The 23,019-nt window shown below is 34.4% G+C and overlaps 1 protein-coding gene and 1 pseudogene across 15 annotated transcripts in view; one reads left to right on the top strand and one right to left on the bottom strand.

Moving 5' to 3' along the window:
* Positions 1-23,019, bottom strand: part of IMMP1L (inner mitochondrial membrane peptidase subunit 1) — a 76,108-nt gene that overhangs the window by 41,180 nt on the left and 11,909 nt on the right. For 5 of the 14 annotated variants that reach the window (XM_080816982.1, XM_080816983.1, XM_080816984.1 and 2 more), the window contains exon 2: positions 14,817-14,928. The exons of 4 other annotated variants lie outside the window; for them this stretch is intronic. Coding sequence is in view for 4 of the 10 variants with exons in the window: in XM_080816981.1 (XP_080673107.1) it covers positions 2,781-2,859 (79 nt within the window). In the remaining 6 variants the exon portion in view is untranslated. Of the gene's footprint in view, positions 1-2,780; positions 3,040-14,816; positions 14,929-23,019 lie in introns of those variants that run through there. 5 more of the 14 variants (XR_013967579.1, XM_080816979.1, XM_080816980.1 and 2 more) reach the window with 2 other exon arrangements.
* On the top strand, positions 12,066-12,730 carry LOC308350797 (lipid transferase CIDEB-like; annotated as a pseudogene). The gene is made up of 2 exons: positions 12,066-12,130; positions 12,181-12,730. The product of its transcript is annotated as a lipid transferase CIDEB-like (transcript).

The following is a 23,019-nucleotide window of genomic DNA, read 5'->3' as shown; positions in this document are numbered from 1 at the left end:
AATAAATAAAATCTTTAAATAAATAAATAAAGTATTCACTGCTTTAAATATGACCTGAGAACCTAATTCAAAATGCAAATTCACAGGCTCCCATCATAGAGCTAATAATGAGAATTTGTGGGAGCAAGACTACAGAATCTATAGTTTTAATAGGCTCCTGGAAGAAAGGCCCATAAAGGACTTTGTGCTGTCACTTGAGACTACTGAGACACACTCGGCATTTTCAGAGATTTGACAAAATTTAACCATTCATCATTATTAAACTGAATCTTAACTTTGGGAGAACTCTCAATTTCACCATCAAATAAACTGTATCATTCTAACATTTCAATGATTTTTAAAAACCCAGTGTTGTTTTCTGAAGTTCACTTTTTATACACATCCAAGTACCAAAACTCATTTTATATTTATAAATTATAGGCAGTTAACACTTTTCATACAAATAAGAGCTTCCAAAGAGTGAAATACCAAAACCATCATTCACTCACCAATAATCCCCCAATGACTATATAAGATCCATCTATTTCAGAATATACAAACTGTATGTGCAATAGCTGAAGGGTATTCATTCAGATGGAAGAATATCATTTAGCTTTATCATAGGCTAGCTGTCACTGTGCTAGTCTACAGTTCATGTATGATCCTTTAGAGAGACACTAAGTCTCATAAATTGTCAAAAAAGAAAAAAAAGGCTCAAAATCTCTTAAATAACCAAGAATTCCTATGATTCCCATCTTGCTTTTGTTACACCTGACTTACTCTTTCAGAAATTCTTATCATTTCTCTCAGTCTATATCCCTCTCTGATCTCTAAAATCACCTCCCTTAACTTTTATGACGTCATTAGTCACCTTTGCCAATAAATTTAGTATTTGTAGTATTTTAGTATTTGACTCATCAAAGATGAATCAGATTTCTCATAAGTTACCAAGAAGATATGAAATTTGGGTCATCTTGAATCTACCTGAAAATTAATGTGTACCACTGAGAAGACCTTATATGTTTATAGTGAATTTAATTAAGATGAGTTTACTTGGGGGCTTTCCAAAGGAAATAACCATCTCTAATCAAATAAGAATGCCTAGGATGGAAAAAGAAAAAAATATTAACTCTCAAGAGCCATTCAATAAATGGCTGAATAAAAAGCAGAAAAGTAGATACAGACTATGTTTAATAAAGCCTTGAGACAAATTTTGTTTTGAAAGGAAAGCTACTTTTAAAAAATAATTAGAAAGTACTATTAACTACCATAAAAAGTTACCCTGAGAAAACACACTACCTGGCAAGATAGTTTGAAATTACATATAAACCAAAAATTTTATATTTAAAATATAAGTGATTATACTATGAGGATCAGAAAAAGATTTTAGTCCACTTATTTCATGGACAGATCTTTTTACTGTGATAGTAGAGTTTTAAATGAACATCTTTCAACTAGTAAAAATACAAACAGAAGGCTAAAGAAGTCCTTTACAAAACTAACATAATACCACTCAGTAAAAATATTGTTAAGCTTTCTCACCCATTCATTCAAAATGTGACAACAAATGAAGAAACACATTTTGGAATACAATATCTTAGAACCAGTTAAAACAAAATCCACTAATAATGACAAGTTTGCTAGGTAGGTTTGACCAAAGATCTCTACATAAATTTCTTGCATTTATTGATTTTTCTGATAAAGATCTCCTATGAAGAAGAATAAAATGTACTCTATGTAAACAGAGGCTACAAATAAATCAATGCATTGTGTATAACAGATGATTATATTTTAATAATTCTTACAATTGCAATAATTATTTTATTCACCTATATCTAGTTAAAATTCTGAAGTTTAAAAACACTAAGGTTAAGGCCTTATAATCCACTTTTTAAATATAAAGCTACTAAGTAAAAAACAACAACAAGATAAAAATCAAGTTCTATGAATAAATATTTTAAAAGTAAGTACTCTAGGATCATAAACACTGACAACACTAATTATCTTTTCTACTCTTGGCAGTTACGTTGTATACTGTTTGGGTGACTGATGGGATAATTTCACTTCATTTTCTTTCAGTTTATTCCGGACCATGTAGGAGAAGAATATTAAAATAATCAACACCTCTAAACAAAGTACTTGATAAAGTTTTTAGATTAAATAAGATGCTTAAAAAAACCCCCTCAATTAGCTAATACATAACTCTAGAGCAAATAACAAGTAACTAAACCTCTACCCGTTAAAAGAAAACTTTCATTAAGAATTTCTGATTTTAAAAAATGTCATTCAGTATTAACTATTTTAGGACTTTTATATATTAAGATCATAAACTTTCACAAAAAAGCTCTTTTCATCAGTTTGAGCTAGCATTACCTTAATTATCAAAAATATAAATGTCTGTATATTTTTGTATTATTAAAGATTTTACTAAAAACATTTAATCAGCAGACATCAAAGCAGTGAGAAACAGGTAAAATGTATGATAAAACAAGTTATTTCAATTCCTTACACCTACAGACATTTTGATTAATTTATTGATAATGGCCATATAGCTGAAAGAAAACTAAAGTATTTAAATTAATATTTAATCTCAAATATAAATCTTTACCAATAGCAAATACATTGTCACTCAACTTGTAAAAGTATAAAAAATAATAATCAACTTTTTTTGAACATTTTAATAAATTTTAAGTTATACATATAGTTTATGTATGTCTGACCTAATTTATAAGTCAAATAGTTTATAAGGCAGCTACATATTAAAAATAATTAATAAGAAGCATATTCTTTGCCTTGATCACCTGATTTTTTGTTGTTGTTGTTTATAAAATTAATCACAGTTAGCAGGGTAGAAATCGCTTTGAGCTTCATGAATGACATCCAAGAGATGGGAAAGGATTAGTTCTCAGTTGCTGCCAGTTATAGCGCCAGGTGGCTTTTTCTGCAGTGAAGGTGTTACCGATAATCCCATTACACTGGTACTAAATCTTGCAGACATCAAAATTATCACCAAGGTTCCTTTTCATCCCATCCTTTCCAAATGACTGGAAGTCGCTTCACCTGAAAGAAGTCAAATCCACATGCAGCTGCTGTTTTAGCAGGCAGCAAACTCCCTGAGAATGCCAGTCGTGATTCAATTTTGCTGTGCTGGTGGCCCCCTATTCCCTGTCCAATAATACATCTGTTAAAAAATCCTACAGCTACAAATCAAGTTTAATCCTACCAGGGACCTCATGTTGGTCTTGTCTTCCAAAAAGGCAGCAGGTTCTGCTGTCTATCTCTGCTAGCGTCTGGGGAATACCCTTTAAATCCCAGCTCTACTTAGAAGAATAAGCTAAGGATCACAAAACATGACCTCAAAAACCCTGATATGACTATATTCTGACCCAGAGGCATTCATTCTAGGTGAAGATTAGAACTTTGCATAATAAGATTACACAGCAAGTGAATGATATCAAGGGACTATCCATATGCAGCCGCCTGGTTTTCTATAGACAGCCTGTGCTCTGCAATATGCAGTGCAGACGAAAAAGAGCTTGGTCTTTCTAGCTGAAATAAAATAGATTCACATAAATTAGTTGGCCATTTCCAGATTCCTAAATCCCCTATTACATCTTTTATTGACAGCTCCTGTGAGGATAGCACAAATGTTATTCCTTTTTATTCTGTGCTTCTATAACAATCATGCTCTGTAATTGAAATGTACATAGATTATGGCTCGAAATTAACATCTTGTTTGCTGTAATCTTGGATTACAATTGACTGTGTACATAATAAAATTAGGAAATCAATGGATGGATTTATCATCTCCAAGAAAGTAGAGGTATTGTTTAAAGAATAGTTTAACATTTTGTGTCAACACTTTAAATGCAGAAGTCACAGAGAAGTCAATAAAAATTTAAGTGAGTAAAAGAATACAACAGGCATCATGCAATATCTACAGAAAAGCTGGATTACATAAAAATTAGCTCACTTCCCTCAAAATTTTAAAGTGTTAATATATTCAAAATGTGAAAAATTCAGAGATCTCATGAACATATGATTTGATCTCAAACAAGAAGGTCAATTACACATAAGGTCTGTATTTTTTATAAAGTGGGTGCAGTAGCTATATTTTATAAACATCACCTTGATCATTTATACTTTACAATATTTGAATCAATTCAAATCAATTGTAACTCAAGGTTTTATAGTTCTTAATTGCATGTTTCTAAAGTACTTAATGAAGTTCCCTCTATTTTTGAATATATACGGAACATTTAAAATGTATAGAATCCTAGAGAACTTTATGTTGGTTTTTTTTCTTCCAACAAGTTTAAAAAATTCTGAGTTCTAAGCAAACTTATATGAAAAGTGAAATATACATTCACACAAATACCTGTGCAGAAACATTCTAAGAGTGCGAAGAGGAGTTCTCAACTTTATTTAAGAGAAAAGTATTAATATTTGCCATGAGATTCTTATAAAACTAAGCTCTTTGGTATACTTGAAATATGTCTGACAAATCTGATTTGCCCACAACTGTTGCAGAGCATACTACATCCATTACATTAGCCATTACTTCCTTATCATCACAATATATTTAAGAGTATCTATACAATATCTGAAAGCACTCAGGAGTCAGAGGACATAATTATGATTCTGTGTATTAATCAGGCAGATATATACCAACAGTATTAATCGTAGAGCTATAAAAAATACCATATGTAATTTCAATTACATAGCTCATGAATATTCTTTGGTCACTTGTGTACGATATTACTAGAAAAGTAATGAGGAACGCAAAAAATACACATTTTGTTATGATATTTATATATAGAACTTTAGAGCTACAATGTTCAATAAGGTAGCCTTAGCTACATATGACTACTGAGCGTGTGAAATGAGACTAGTCCAAATTGAGATGTATTACAAGTATAAATATACACTGGACTTTGAAGACATAGTACAAAAAATACTAAAATATTTTACATTGATTACATGTTGAAAGATAATATTTTGGATATAATGGATTAAATAAAATACATAAATGACTTGCATTGTATTTCTATTGGACAGCACTGTTTTAGCAAATCATACATTTTCAATAATAAATTCCTAAGCTAACTGAAATTGCACAATTAATAAAAAATACTAAAGCAGGAGGTTATTTTGGAAAAACAAATATTCCAATGTCAAGTCTGACATATAAGCTAAGAAAAGAACAAAATGCAGTCATTTCAGTGTATATTTCATATTTCTAACTTAAGGGGAATGGGAGAAGAAGGGACCAACCAAACTGCTGATCATCAGCATCAAAAAAGAATGATGTTTTATAGTTACAAAAATGCTTAGTCTAGTAAACAGAACTGTACAAAACAATACATTTTGGGCAACTTCATAAAAGGGCTAGTTAGGTCTATTATGTTACCACTAATTTAATCCAATAGACAGCAACTTCAGAAAATGTCTGGATCTAGAAAGGGCCATGATTTTTTTCTAAGGTGCTATATAATTATATTCAAAATTTAAAAATACATTACAAGTTATAACTACAGAGATGTGAAGCATTTAATATATTTCAGTATTTTAGCAAAATAAAAAAGGTCTATTTCATAAATTATTAGAAATCTGCTTTTCCATCAGACTTTTCATTATATCCATCACTGTGGGTTAAAAAAAATCCATTAATAAAAAGGGTTTTACTGAAATAGGGAGTTAAAATATAGTAGTTAAAATATAAAACATATACCTATTTTAATTCAAGAAAGTTAATGGCAGATTTAGTATGACCAGACAACTGATGTCCTACAATTAAAATACAAAGTCCATCTTTGTCACACATTGGAATATTATTTCAATATAAACAGCAGTATGTAAGGTACTAACTCATTTAAAAGTTGCTTTTTCATAATTATTACTTTATAACATTTATCTAAAAATACTAAGACTAATGATGAAATATGAGTATCAATAAATAAGATGGATAAAATCTAAATCAATTCTTTATGATCTAGCCATGTCACTTTTTCCTAGCTTTTTAAAATTATGTAAGTTCTTTCCTTTTCTGGTAGCAAGTATCACACAGACACACAGACACAGAGACACACATAAAAACAAAATAATAACAATAAAAAAACTTTCCAAGCATTAATATATGAGTGTAATGATATTCAGTCTAAGTTAATCCCCAGACATCCAAATTCATGAATAAAAATTCATCAGTTTTAAATACACTGAGCCTATTAAGCAAGAACAAAAGCATATGCACAAAAGAGCTTTTAATATATTTCAAAGCCCACAAGAGCCATGGTCTCATTAAAATTATAAATTACACAAACATGGAATGAAGATTCAAACTGCAGTGCAGCTAAGCAGATTACAGAAAACCCCGCGTTCCATATGATAACACACCATGGCCCTCCCAGATGGGGGCTTGGAACAAAAAGGCCATCACCACAGCTAGGGAAAACCTCCTTGTGATCTCTGGTTTCTGTTCAGCAGATGACAGCCAAATAATATGTTGATTATTCTGTTTGTGCTGCTAAGCTTGTAAGATGGAATAAAAGCGATATGATCTATTGTGAACCCAATGCTAATGTGTTGCTCCACTCATAAATAATATACTGAATTTATTTTGAAACTATCTTTTATCTGAATTTCAGTTTTTAAATGCATGAATTAAAATAAAAGCCATGGTAAAATAATATTTAATTTGATGCTTTAAACTAAAAAGTGTAATGACAAGTGAAAAATATCTAAGTGCTTAGTTAACAGTCAAGTACAATTGCCTTTAATTTCAGCACTGTGATCAGAGACAAAATACATCTTAAATAGGCAATTACCTCATTATGAAATATAAATGCAAAATTAAAAAATACAATAATCCTGAAGTTTATAATATACATTACTACAAGATAAAAACTAAAATACCAGAGCATATAAAAACATTTTTGTGCAATATAATAGCATGTAATTAGAACATATATCTAAAATATTTCTGAATAAAAAGTATCAAAACCTTATGAATGTCCATAACGTGTACACAGATGGATGCTAACAAAAAAATCTTACTTAAGATCAAAATAATTAAAAAGAATCTTTAAAAAATAATTTTCAAATATATGTAGAGAACACCTTTCCTTTTTTATAGCTATAGAGTATTTCATTTTATAGATATGCCATAGTTCATTTAACCACTACTCTACTGACAGACATCCACAAAATAAATATGCAAACACATTAATCAAGAAATATGTATTAGAATGTTTATAGTAATGTTATATGGAAAACCATCCAAATGTCCACTAACAGAATGGATAAAAAAAATAGTTGTGATAAGGTCATACGGAGCAGTGAAAATGAACCAGCCACAACTACGTGCAACAACGCAGATGAATCTCAAGACATGATGCTGAGTAAAGGAAACCAGACATAAAAAAATTCTATTGTATAATTCTATCTATACAATACAAAATACATACATAATGTTCTTTTCTTTATCTGGGTGCTGGTTACATGGGTTATTTGGCTTCTAGAAAATTCACTGAGCTACCTATTTTTAGTATCTGCACTTCTCTGTATATATAGTTTTCTTCAAAAAGGCAGTTTTACACACAAATACACACTATACAAAGGCAGTCAAAATCCTTGTTATAGGAAATCTGGAAACTGACATATAAAATCTGAAGGTGAAAACTAAACATTCTTATACTACTTATTTGAATAATCAAATTTTCAACTCAATAGCTGTGACAAATTCCTGGACTCTTTTAAATGGAAGAGCAAACGCCACTCACCCTATTACCTTCTGCAACCCCCCAACCTCTAATACCATATTTTCAGAGGTATCTGGCCTTTCTGTGAGAAGTTGCTGCTGCTGCTGCTGCTATAATAACAGAGCTAAAATAATCTCAGGACTGAACATTTGCCCTTAAATGAGAAAACAAAGTACCACAGAGGACAAGGCAGTATAAAGAATACGTATGTTTGTTGTTTTCCCCTTGCCTTCCAATTTCATAAACTTTTATTTGTTAATTATGAAAGCTTATTACCTATAGGACTCTCTTGAAAACTTTCATTTTACTTTTCAATGAAGCTAAAGAAAACATAATTCTTTAATAACAGTATCATAAAAACAAAATGAAATTTCATGGTAATATGATAATAAACTAAACAAGGTATCTCATTACCTCCCACTTAAATATTTTCCTTTATTTCTATACTGGAATCAATACAGGAGCTACAATACTGTTTTTCTCATATGGAAAAAATACTTAAAAAAATAAGCTAAAAGAGATCCTCTAAAGATTACAGGGCTCATTTTTCATTTGTGTAATAATTCAGTGCTTACTATCTATGAGGCTCTGGGGATAAAGGAGTAAAATTAGCTAATTTTGTGGTAAATATAGCAGACTTACCCCTTTCCTTCCCTCTCATTTGATTTACAAATGAAACAATACTTTTTTAAAAAGATTTTATTTATTTATTTATTTGACAGACAGAGATCACAAGTAGGCAGAGAGGTAGACAGAGAGAGGGGGAAGCAGGCTCCCTGCTAAGCAGAGAGCCCAATGTGAGGATCAATCCCAGCACCCTGAGATCATGACCTAAGCCAAAGGCAGAGGCTTAACCCACTGAGCCACCCAAGCGTCCCAATACAAAACTATTTTTAATGAGTAACAATATTCAAGCAATATTCAAAAATTAAAAACAATCTACTTGATATACAGTTAAAGTCCTATCTACTCCATTTTCTTCACCCATTCACATACAGGACTTAAATTTTAGAAAACCTTCCAAATTGTATTTTTTGCAAATATAAGCAAATACAAATATATATATTTTATCCTCTTCATCCTTCATGCAAAAAGTAGTTTATTAAAACATTAAACTTTACCCTTTTAAAATTTTTTAAATATTTTATTTCTTTATTTGAGAGAAAGAGAGAGAGTATGAGTGGGGTGAGGGAAGAGGGAGAAGCAGGCTACCTGCTGAGCATGGAGCCTGATGCAGGGCTAGATCCTAGGATCATGACCTGAGCCAAAGGCAGACACTTAACCAATGAAGCCACCCAGGCACTCCTGCCCTTTTCTTTTTTTAAGATTTTTTTTTAAAGTAAGCTCTACACCCAATGTGGGGCTTGAACGTACCACCCTGAAACCAGAAGTGGCACATTCTACTGACTGAGCCAGCCAGGCACCCCAAACTTTGCTCTTTTAAAATACCAATGTATGTTTCAAAACTTTCTAAATCTGCATAAAGAAAACACCCTTTTTCTTTTTTCTTAGTTGTATTTTATTGTATAGCTATGCCACAGTTCATTTAACCATTACCCTACTGATAGACATTAGGGGTGTTTCCAATCTCTGGTTACTGCAAAATGCTACAGCAAAAACTCCTATACATACGTTATTACATGAGTACACAAGTACACCTGCAATAAATTTTTGGAATTAGTATGAAGACCAATGTGTAAATGCATTGGTCTTTCTCTAGAAATCACCAATTTGTCTTCCATGGGCATTGTATCATTTTGCCCTTTCATTACAGATACATCTCAGATGTATCCTAGGAAAAGCTGTTTTTCTCTTTGGGCCTCTAAGATATTTTGTTTATAAGGCAATTCCCAAAGATGTTCTCGTTGCCAAAAAAACCACATTCTTTGTTTGTTTTATCCCCAACTGTACATGTAAAATCTGTTCATGTAAGTTTTAAAACAAAGGAATTTTCAAATTTTAACAAAAACCTCACTGACATAGGAAATCATCATATGCCTAATGTACTGGGATGGCAACTATTTATCTTTCCCAATTATCTCCTGTGATCCAAAAGCCAAATATACTTTCCCATTTCAGGTTTGTTTGTTTTTTTTTTTTTTTTAATTCACATTCAGTAGTTTATAATTGGGTAAGCAGTAAAATGCATTTCACTTTGAAATGAATGTTTTCCTGAAGCACTATGTTTTCATGAAACTAAATCTGTGTTACTTCTATATTGTCCTTGAAAAATCTATCATTTCAAAGGTGATTTACTTATTATTTTTTAAAGATTTTATTTATTTATTTGACAGAGAGAGAGATCACAAGTAGTCAGAGAGGCAGGCAGAGAGAGTGGGGGAAGCAGGCTCCCTGCAGAGAGCCCCATGTGGGGCTCGATCCCAGGACCTGAGCGGAAGGCAGAGGCTTAACTCACTGAGCCACCCAGATGCCCCAAAGGTGGTTTAATTTTTATGACTACCATTTTCAAATGACAGTGTCATCTAATACATTGTTTTATTTCGAAGCTCATCCTACCAAATATTTTATAATTAGAAAACACTGACTTAAGAGCATTGGACTTCCCATTTGAAGGAATCCTTAAGCAACTCCAGTTTCAGTATTCAGTATTTTATAAGAAAATGTGTATATGATACTTTTTATTCCCCAAATAAGGATGCACAGATATATGCAATCTATGCTGCATCTCCACTGCTCAGAAATCAACTGTCACATAATCTCAGCCCTCTGAAACAAAGTGGCTAGCCTAGTTGATGAACCCAATGTAAATTTTAAAAAAAGCTGCCACACCTTCTGTGCCCTTAGTCAGTAGATGGGGCAGAACCATACTTAAGCTCTCATCTAAACAACATATGTTATGCAAATGTTGATTTTAGTATTAAAGCCAATATAATGCACTGACAGCAAGACAAGAATTACGTAACAAAAGTAAAACACAAAACAAAACAAATGCCACACATTACAAGTAGCACCTGGGACATAAAAACTTATCAGTTTAGGATAATTTAGAAGAACAGTCCTCCATAGCAAAAGCTTCTGAGGAAATCACATAAATTCTGTGAAGGGACTGAGGTTCATAATGACAACTCTGGGCCATAAAAACAAACAAGCAAACAAATAAGAAAAAAACCTTAAATTATACTCCATTTGTTCTGTTTAAGAAAACAGGGTAAATTTTCTATTTTAGAAACATTTTGAAAAAATGTTCCTACAAAACAAGTTTGGCACATAAAAGGATAAGACTCAATTATCCATAAAATTAACAGATAAGAAATATACCATCTGTTAATAAGGCCTAATGAGTGAGGACTCACTCAAAGTAAAATTCTCCAAGTTAGAATATACTATAGCTGTCTTTCAGAAGATGAACTATGATAAAAGTGTGGTAACATTTTGGGGGCTTCAAACATGGATTTCCCTGTCCTAAGCCAATTCTTGGTTAACAGTCAAAAGAATATCTGATAATTTTTGAAAGCTAGTCAGGGAAATTTTCAACTTAAATGGCTGGACACATTCAAGAAAATACCCTAATTCACTTTTCCCTTTGTTTTCTTTAAATTGTGACTGCCAAGTAGACAAGCTGATCTGGTTTCTAGCTCTGACTTGCTAAATGACCTTGTCCAAGTGACTCAATCTCTCTAGCCCTCCTTAGTTTCTTCATCAGTAAAGCGAAGGAGTTATACAAAATACGACATGATAGTTAACAGAATGAATGAAGTAATAAAGTAAACCACAGAGTTATTACCTTAAGTCTTATAATCTATTTCTTCACTAGATCTATACATCTAACTACACATACACTATTCTGAAACTATCACAAACCATATGCCACTTTACTACACGCTTAAGGCTTAGAGTAAAAGAAATTATAATCACTTCAGAATCTTTTCCAATATTTAATATGTGTTACTCTCAGGATATAACAAATTTCTCAGATACTCATTTAAATTAATTTTAAATACCATATAATCAATTATCTTTAAGCTGAAAATACGTTACTTTTTCTACCTGACACAGATAAAAAAAAATATGATATGTAAAAGAACATTCATGGCAATGTCATTTATAATAGCCAAACACTAGAAACAACCCAAATATCCACCAGCAATAGCCTGAATGAATTCTGTCATAGTCATTCCAAATGAATAATATACAATGATGAAAAGGAATGAATATTACTTGCAACTACATACATGATCTTCAAAACATAATGCTGAGTAAAGGAAGGAAGAATACATATGATTCCAGACAATGGCACTTACCAGCTGACCCACTCATGTCCCATGCTGCCTGATACCCCACTTGTCACCCCATAGCCATGTCAGGATCATGGTGTGGCAGGCAAGCACCACTCTGAAGGAAAGCGCAGAGGCAGTCACAGGCACCAGTCTTTGGTCAGTATCCAATAAGAGCTCCGAGTGAAGCCATTGTGTCTGGACCTCAGCTCCACTACCCCCAGCCACCTTTCTGGCTTTGTGATCAAAGCTGCCAACTGCCAAGAACTGCTGGACAAGGCGATAGAGACCCTTCAGCTGACTGAAGTGCTAACACTGGTTCTAGAGGAGGATGGGACCTTTACGAAGAGCAAGGACTTCTTCCAGCTGTTGGAAGATGACACATGCCTGATGGTACTAGATTTTGGGAAAAGCTGGACCCCAGCAGGAATGGTACTGTTATATGGCCCAGGCCAAGAGAATACCAAGCACAAAAAGGACATCACTCTCATCACCTTCAATATATAGAAGCAAAACCATGGGAACTTCTTTGGCAGCCTAACATCAAAGCCACATTCTACAAGCTCTACTCCCATGAGCTGTGATTCTCAGGACCTGGTCCAAAGCAAGTACTCAGGGGGCTGCTCCAGCTGGACCTCCATGTTGCTGAAAGGCCTGGGCCATATGCCGCTGAGAATTTCCTCCACCCCTTACCATGCAGTAGAGGGGGCTAAGCAGTGGCCGCAGCAGCAGCAACAGGGTGGCCTCCATCCCTACTGAGAAGGGGTTCTGAGCTTCTGCCCCTAGACTTGTTCTAAGAAATACAATGTAAGAACAGTGACAGTATCAGGTCTGGAGTCCTACAAGCAGTACACACTAGACAACTCACCTGTTTTCCCCCAATGTTCTCTAACTGCGCTTTGACAGGACCCATCCACCCCTAACCTATACCCTTTCCTGAAGAATGCTGTCCCTTCCTAGCCATCTTTCCATCATCCCATTTACTGTGAAAGGCCACAAGCCTGTCCCCAGGCATCTTGATTCCACCTTAATTGTTGCTACATCTACATTTCTTGGAACTTCTGTCCCTAAGCTCCCCAGTACACTGAAGAGAGTGCTCTCTGACTTTATTTACATTGAGATCTCTAAGTCTTTATATACTTCTCTTCCAAAATAAAAATATTTCCAATAAAAATATTAAAATTGTTTACAAAAAATACATGTGATTCTATAAAGATTAAAAAGAGACAAAAAGTGAACATATTATTGAGAAATACACATAAAAATTATATAGAGACTATATAAATAATTACCATAAATATCAAGACGTTCATTACTTTTTTAAAAAAGGAAGATTATATCAAGGTTTTCTGGGATGCCAGTGATTTACGGTTACATGAATGCTTGCTTTATATTTATTCCTTTTACTACACATTTAATTTTTTTTTTTTAAGATGTGATTTACTTATTTGAGAGAGAGTGAGAGAGAGCACAAGCAGGGGGTAGGGTAAGAGGGAGAAAGAGACTCCCCCCTTAGCAGGGAGCACAATGCAGGGCTTGATCCTGGGATTCTGGGATCATGACCTACGCTAAAGGCAGACACAACCAACTGAGCCACCCAGGCACCCCTACATTTATGTTTCTATATGATGTTATGTTTTATAATAAGTTTAAAATGGCATGTTTTCTGAAACAACATATTCTAACAGAGAAGGAAAACAGGGTTCCTCTTTTTGCTAACAATTTATTTTCCTGTCTACATTTCTAATTTTTATTGCAATATTTTGATAATTTGATAATAAAGAAATGTTACTAAGCCTAATTCTCCACAATCCTAATTAACAGTGAATTTCACAGGCTTTCCCAATGGCTACAAAAAAGTACCAGCCCATTAAAGAATATAAGAATAGCTATCTTATTAAATCTTTGCTTAGCTCAATGTTGTTTCTGTTACTTTTTCTTCTTTTCAATGAAATGTACGCTTCCTTTCAAAAAAAAATCTAAATTACTTAAAAAAAAACTATGTTTTTATTTTACATTTTTTACAGGCTGCACTCCAAAAACTGTATTATAGCTCATCAGAAAGAAGAAAAACGCTCTTCTTAACACATTTCTGACAATTTTCTAATAATTCTGGGAGCACTTGTGTATGCACACAGTATGAGGTTTCATAATAGGATGGACATAGATATGACACTTGAGGTCCAACCCAATATCACTCTGTGTAAATATTTCACTGTGTGGACTAGAAAACATGATAGCTGGATTATAGGATGGATATACATAGCAAGTTACACTTAAAGTCCACTGAATAAAGTATAGCATAGGGTGATTCATTCAAAATAGATCCAATAATGCCTAATTTAAATTATACTGGAGCTGTTTTAAATATTTCCTTTGGAAAAACAAAAGTATAGGAAATTAAATTACAAAAAATAAGAAGAAGAAGAAGAAGAAGAAGAAACTGACTTCAACTATAAACACTATATGCATACAATTCAGGAAATCCCATCACCTACAAGCATCTTTCAATGTATGTTTAACTTGTAGATGTCACCATACAAGCAGACAATGAAATTTAGAAACAAAACCATCAGCATCTTCACCATACTCCAGATACCAATACAATCACAATGGTATCACTCATTATGATAATAAAGTTGCTTTTATTGTATACTGTTGTTTTTCTATGAATGCACCCTCTTTAGTGGACCCAGCTAACCAGTTATTTGCCCATCTATTAAGTGCCAACTTTAAAAAATTACACTTTGTCCAGCAGGGAGCAGCATTACAACATTCCTAAGACTTAATATGAACATGAAACTGACAGAAGAAAAAGAAGGAAAAAAAAAAACCCAACACTTACCATAGGTCTGTTCTACAATACATTCAATTTTTAGGGCAGTTGCAAGGCTTCCAGAAAAAACATCTAAAGCATGTCTCAAAGTATATATGGGTAATCCACAATTTCAGGATTCCTAAAGCAGGAAATCAAAATTGTATTAGGTAAAGGATTCCCTCAGCCATGTTGAGTTGACTTAGTATACAGTATGACTAAATGTCTCTTAGTTGTTAAGGTATACATTCCTCTTAGTGGGTTGATGGGATTTTGAATCAGCTCTATGATAATACTTTGGAGAAAACAATTAAAAATACCTCAGAATATTAAAGCCCTTTATCCACCAGAAAATATAAGCAGAAGTTAAGTGTGTAATATATCAAACTAGAGAGAACTGTGGTCAAGGACTTAAAGGAGTTGGTAAGTCAAACATGTACAGTTCTAATATATCAAACTCTAAACAATTTTTTTAAAAGATTTTTATTTATTTATTTGACAGACAGAGATCACAAGTAGGCAGAGAGGCAGGCAGAGAGAAAGGGGGAAGCAGGCTTCCCACTGAGCAGAGAGCCTGACGCGGGGCTCAATCCCAGGACCCTGGGATCACGACCTGAGCCGAAGGCAGAGGCTTTAACCCACTGAGCCACCCAGGTGCCCCCAAACTCTAAACAATTTGCAAGTAAAAGGATATAACGTCATTTCTACATGTCCGCATGAATACTTGAATTTTAACAATGAAAAGGTAGCAGAGAAGTAGTGTATAATGCAGATCTGTTAAGACTGATTAGTCAAACATTTACTGAATGCAAGTAATGCACATGATATTGCAGAAAAACTGTGATGAGTTAAAATGTGACAAAAGAAAAACAAACTATGTTTGAAACTATCTTGGATGTCAAAACTGCCTCCTAGTCAACTAAAATATCTCCATGTTCATTCTTATGACTGAAAAAAATTTTTTTCCGACTATAAAATGATCTTTCTGTTACAGAGTAAGTAAGTCATGGGGATATAATATATAGCATAGAGAAAATAGTCAAAAACATTGCAATAACTTTGGTGACAGATAACTAGACTTACCATTTCATAATGCATAAAATATCAAATTACTATGGTGTATACCTGAAACTAATAGGATACTGTATGTCAATTTTACTTCAAAATATTTATTTCCACTTTTATTTGAGATGTTAAACAGTTTGCTTCATATGTATTCACATGCAACATTTCAGTGTCTACACTGAAAACTAAAATTTTGCCATTAAAAGATAACATGAATATTCATCTTGAAATATACATGATTACATATAATTTACATAATGCACATGATCAAATCAATATATTATATATGAATATATTTATTTGAAATTTAATGAATAATATGTAAAATGGTTCCACTATTTTTTTTTTGCAAAATAATATGAAAAGCTTGATTTGAGTATACGATAGCAAGACTACAGTGATTCTCTAACAATTACTGTTAATTTCAATGAAGTCAAAAGAAACTGATGTATTAATCTTCTACCCTTTAACATTACATTATTCACAGCATTCTTTTTTTTTTTTTAAAGATTTTATTTATTTATTTGACAGACAGAGATCAAAAGCAGGCAGAGAGGCACGTGGTGGGGTGGGGAGGAAGCAGGCTCCCCGCCGAGCAGAGAACCCGATGCGGGGCTCGATCCCAGGACCCTGAGATCATGACCTGAGCGGAAGGCAGAGGCTTTAACCCACTGAGCCACCCAGGCGCCCCCACAGCATTATTTCTTATACTTTGCCCTCCTTAAAGTCTTTCTCTTATCCTATTTCTTGCTTTTGCTTTTGTACATTTCACTTTCTGTGATACTTATTTCTACCAGTCTATCTTCCCTCTTTCTAATATATTTGTTTCAATCTCAATTTTTGTTTTACTCAAACTCCTCCCTCTATGATCCTATCGTCTTTTTCTCTTTTATGTCAGGACCCTTAAAAGTGAGTTTTTTCTGCAACACTCTGCTTAAATATACTCTTTCCCCATTTATAGGCACTGTCCTTGCTCTGAACAATCTAACCTGACTGGAAACTCAATAAACTTATATTGCTGCTATTTATTAAAATATTCTTTCTCTGATTTAAGTATTTGAAGAACTCACTAAACATTTTAGAGTCAATCTTGAAACTCAAAAACTCAAGAAAATTTAACCTCACACACTCAGTCCAAACAATTTGAGACCACTGTTCTAATAAAGAGGTGATTTAGGATCTCACCATACCCATATGAATAAATACTGAGTAACAAACTTCTTAAAGTCAACAGAACTTTAGAGCTTTTTATTGATGTGTGTACATGCACATATGCACACTATCATTAAAAAGCAAAGATATATGAAATAAACCCTTACTTCTAATATAGATTGTCAAGTCTGAAAAGAAGAGTGATTTCCCTATTCAGGACTCTAATATGAATATTAACATTAATGATATTAGTATAGTAAAAAATAATCTCATAATAAAATATCACATACAAATATTGATTTTTAAAAATTATGAATAGATTATAATACATTTATAATATAATCACTTTAAAAGAGACTATAGTGAGTTGGGTAGTGTTCCTCCCTCCCCTCTGAATTCATAGCCACCAAAAATTTCAGAATGTGACTTTATTGGGATGTAGGGTTTCTGCAGAAAAAATTACAGTAAAAATCAATATAAGATCATAATAGATTAGGGTAGGCCCTAAATCCAATGAGCATGTCCTTATAGGAGATGGAAAAGGACATACAGAGACATAGAGAAAGACAATAAAAATGGAGGCAGAAGTTGGAATTATGCTGTCACAAGCCAAGGCACAACAGCAGCCACAGAAGCTAGAAGCAGCAAAGAAGCATTCTCCCATTGAGGCTTTGGAACAAACATGGCTCTGCTGACACCTTAATTTTGAACTTCTGGTTTCCAAAACTGACCAAGTAAAAATTTCTGTTGTTTTAAGCCACTAAGTTTGTAGTAATTCGTTATGGAAATCCTAGGAAATTAATCCAGATTTTGGTACTGGGAAGTGGAATGTTGCTCGAACACACACCTAAACATAAAAAAAAAAAAAAAAAAAAAAAATTGAAGACTGTTGGCAGATTGACTTGAAGAGGCTGCTGGAAGAAACAGACATATTAAGGAGATTCTGGTAAAGGTTTCGAAGGTAGTAGACAGAATGGCAGAGAAACCTATCATCTTAGAGAATACATATATTGTCAGAATCAGAATGTTGTAGAAATATGAGTGTTAACGGGGCTTCTGGTAAAGTCTCAAGGAAATGAGGGACATGTTATTGAATGCTAGAGGGAAAACAATCCTCATTATAAAGTAGCAGAAAACTTGGGCTGAAATGTGCTCTACCCTTGAGTGAAAAGCAGTACTTGTAAGCAACGAATTTGTATATTTAGCTGAGGAGATTTCCAAGAGAAGTGTTAAAGGTGTGTACTGGTTTCTCCTTTCTGCTTATTGTAAAATGCAAGAGAAACAGATAAATCGAGGAAGGAACTATTAAGCAAAAAATCAGCACCAGAAAACTTGGGACAATTCTCAGTCTACCTAGACTGCAAAAGATGCCAACATCACAAATCAGTAGGAAAATACAAACCAAAACCATAGTCAGATACCACTTCAAACTCAATAGGATAACTATTATTCAAAAAACAGAAAACAACAAAAGTTGCTGAGCATAGAGAGAAACTGGAACCCCTGTGCATTATTAATGAGAATGCAAAATGGATCAGCTACTGCGGAAAACACTCCCACAGTTCCTCACAAAGTTAAAGGCAGATTTATCATATGATCCAGCAATTACATTCCTGGATCCCAAATCCACTACTTCCACCTTAGACAGGTATATATCTAAAGGAATTGATAGCAAAGACTCTAACAGATACTTGTACAAGTGTCTTATCAAAAAATGTATGGATCGGGATTCCTGAAAGGCTTAGTCGGTTGAGCATCCAACTCTTGTTTTCAGCTCAGGTCATGATCTCATGGGTGGTTAGACTGAGCACTGTAAGGTTTTACAGGCGAGATAAACACGACACCAGGGGAGGTAGGCGCAAGGCAAGATTTATTAAAGGCGCCCTCAGGCAAGGTTCCGTGACTCCAGAGAGGAGAGTCGGGGAAGTCGCGCTGGGAGGGGGTCGAGTGGGTCTTTTATCTGGGTTAAGAGAGGGAATAGATTCACAGCCATATAAGGTATGGTATTCGGGGACTGGAGGGTTGGGGGAGTCCTGATGTTCCAGTTTCTTGCACAGGTATCGGGTTACTTGTGGAGACATGACCTGGGCATACATCCTTATGGCAGGAGAGTCAAGGGTTAGGAATAGCTGGCGAGGGTGGGGGGGGGGTTGGAAGATGGCGGCCGGTCGGTCATTTCTATTGTTTCTCCTGCATTCCCGGAGCCGCCGATGCAACAAGCATCATGGCAGGTTCTGCTCAGTGTGCAGTCTGCTTGGGATTCCTTTACTCTGCCTCTCCCCCGTTCTCTCTCAAAAATAAATAAATAAATCTTTAAGAAAGAAAATGTATGGATAAACAAAATGTGCTATATACGAACAACAAAATATTAATTAACCACAAAAAGAAATGAAGTTTTGGTGCATGATGTAAGATGGATGAACTCTAAAAAAAGCTATGCTAAGTGAAAAACATTATGCAAACACTAACAAAGAACAAATACATGATTCCATTTATATGAGGTATCTAGATAGGCAAACTCGTAATGATAGAAAGTAGAATAAAAGTTACTAGAGGCCAGGTAATGGAAGAATGGGGAGCTATTGCTCAACAGGGAAATTGTTTGGGATGATGAAAAAGTTCTGAAAACAGGTAGTAGCAAAGTTTATAAAACATTGTAAATATACCTAATGGCACTGAATTGTACACTTAGAAATAATCAAAATAGTAAATTTTACCACAAAAAGGTTTTCCTTAAAAAGCGGGAGGGGGGGGGCTCAAGATCTTGAGCCACCTAAGAGGTTTGACATAACTACTTCAATTAGAGAATCATGACAACTTACTGATAAGGTCTAAAATGAATACATTCCAAAGCTTAGGGAGGGAAAATGATCATCACATGATAGTAATTCGTTAATTCCATATGAATTCATTTAGGAAATCTTAATAGAAAAAGGAAATATGATTTGCTTTATTTTTAAAACAAATTTAACCTCAGAATACAACTAAAAACTTATTTTCAAATACTTCATTATGAAAAATGATAAAATTACACAGGCATACCTCAGAGTTACTGCAGGTTCAGTTCCAAACCACCACAATAAAGCAAGTTTCACAATAAGGTGACTCAAATTAATTTTTGGATTTTCCAGGGCATATAAAAGTTACATTTACATTATACTGTAGTCTATTAAGTATGCAACAGATGTCTAAAAAACATACAAACCTTAACTTAAAAATAAAGTTTATTGCTAAAAAATGCTAACCATCATCTGAGCTTTTGGTGAGCTGTAATAGTTTTGCTGGTGGAGTGTGCTGCATCAGTGTTGATCAGGGTGCTGTTTGTTGAAGGCTGGGGTGGCTATGGCAATTTCCTTAAGCAACACAATGAAGTCTGCCACATAGCTTGATTATTCCTTTCATGAATGATTCCTCTGTAGCATGCAATACCACTTGATAGCATTTTACCCACAGTAGAACTTGCAAAATTAGAGTTAATCCTTTTCTGCCACTGCTTTATAAGCTAAGTTTGCGTAACTTTCTAAATCCTATTGTCATTTTAACAATCTTCACAGCATATCCACCAAAAGTAGATTCCATCTCAAGAAGCCACTTTCTTTGTTCATTCATAAGAAGAAACTCCTCATCCATTCAGGTTTTATCATGACATTGCAGCAATTTGGTCCTGTCTTCAGGCTCCACTTCTAATTCTAGTTCTCTTGCTATTTCCACCACATCTGTAGTTACTTCCTCCACTGAAGGTCTGAAACCCTAAGTCAACCACGAGCATTGGAATCAACTTCTTCAAACCCTTGTTAATGACATTCTGACCTGTTACCATGAATCATGAATATTCTTAATGGCATCCAGAATGTTGAACCCTTTCCAGAAGGCTTTCAGTTTACTTTGCCCAGATCCATCAGAAGAATCACTATCACAGTTACAGCCTTATGAAATGTATTTCTTAAATAATAAGACTTGAAAGTTGAAATTAGCCCTTAATCCATGGGCTGCAGAATGGATGCTGTGTTAGCAGGCATGAAAGCAATGTCATTGCACATCTCTATAAGAGCTCTTGGGTGACCAGATACATCATCAATGAGCAGTGACACTTTGAAAGGAATCTTTTTTTGTGGGAAGTTTCAACTGTGAACTTAAAATATTCAGTAAACTATGCTGTAGATAGATGTGCTGTCATCCAGGGCTTGTTCACTTTACAGAGCACAGGTAAAAGAGACATAACATAATTCTTAAAGCCCCTAGGATTTTTCAGAATGATAAATAAGCATTTGGCTTCAAGTCACCGACTGTATTAGCCCCTAAAATATTAGAAGCTTTGAAACCAGACATTGACTTCCTCTACCTATGAAAGTCCTAAATGATATCTTCTTACAATAAAAGGCTACTTCATCGATGTCTACATTGAAAATCTGTATTTTACCTTAGCCACCATTGTTAATGATCTTAGCTAGATCTTCTGTAATACTTGCTGCTTCACCATGTACTTTTATGTTATAAAAACAGCTTCATTCTTCAAACCTCATGAACCAACCTCTCCTGGCTTCAAACCTTTCTTCTGCAGCTTCCTCATCTCCCTCAGCCTTCACAGAATTGGAGAGAATTAGGGCCTTGCTCTGGATTACACTTTAGCTTAAAAAATGTTGAGGTTTTTTAATCTTCTATCCAAACCACTAAAACTTTCTCCATGTCAGCAATGAGGCTGTTTCACTATCTTGCCATTTGTGTGCTCATTGGAGTAGCCTTTTTAATTTCTAAGAATTTTCCTTTGCAATCACAACTTGGCTAACTGTTTGGCACAAAAGACCTTTCAGTATATCTTGGCTTTCAACATGCCTCCCCCACTAAGCTTAATCATATCTGCTTTTGATTTAAAGTGAGAGATGTGGGACTCTTCCTATCACCTGAACACTTAGAGGCTACTGTCAGGTTATTCACTGGCCTAATTTCATGCCTTAGAGAATAGGGAGGCCCAAGGAGATGCAGAGAGATGGAAAATGACTGGGAGCAAGCAAAACACACATATTTATTGGTTAAATTCATTGTCCTAGGGGTGCCCGGGGGGCTCAGATGGTTAAGCGTCTGCCTTGGCTCGGGTCATGATCTCCAGATCCTGGGACTGAGCCCTATGTCAGGCCCCCAGCTCAGTGGGGAGTCTGCTTCTCCCTCTCCCTCTGTCTCTCCCCCTGGTTGTGCCCTCTCTGCCTTTCTCTATCTCTCTCTCAAATGAATAAATAAGATTAAAAAAATAAATTTACTGTCTTATATGGGCACAGTTTGTGGTGTCCCAAAACAATTACAGTAGTAACATCAAAGATCACTGATCACGGATCACCATAGCAAATGATAATGAAAAAGGTTAAAATATTGCGAGAACTACCAAAATGTGACACAGAGACATGAAGCAAGCAAATGCTGTTGGAAAATGGTGCCAGTAGACTTTCTTTCTCAATGCTGGGTTGCCACAAACCTTCAATTTATAATAAATGCATTGTCTGTGAAGTACAATAAAGCAAGGTAAAGGAAAACAAGGTATGACTAAAATACAAAATGACCTCTAACTTTTTTTAAAAACTTTCCATTTGGGGAATGAAAAAACATAAAAAGTAAAAACGTGACATTAAAAGTCTAAAGATTTTTTTTTGAGAGAGAGAGAGCATGGGAAAAGAGCAGAGGGAGGGAGAGAGGAAATCTTAAACAGGCTCCATGCCCAGCATTGAGGCCTCAATCCCACAACCCCGATCGTGATCTGAGCCAAAATCCAGAGTCGGATACTTAACCAACTGAGACACCCAGATACAACATCCATGTATTACCTTATTGTTCTGTAGATTACCAGCATAGACAGTCTTGATTGGGTTCTCTGCTCAGGGTATCACAAAACCAAAAATCAGGATATCAGGCCTGGGGAGGAATCCACTACCAACCTTTCTAGGTTGATGGCAGAATCCTGTTCTTTGCAGCTGAGAAATGGTCTAAGGTTCCCTCTTCGTATTTGCTGTCAGCCAAGAGCATCTCT

This window comes from Martes martes, assembly GCF_963455335.1.
Source record: "Martes martes genome assembly, chromosome: 10".
Lineage (NCBI taxonomy): Eukaryota > Metazoa > Chordata > Mammalia > Carnivora > Mustelidae > Martes > Martes martes.
This window is presented reverse-complemented; position numbering and strand designations above follow the sequence as displayed.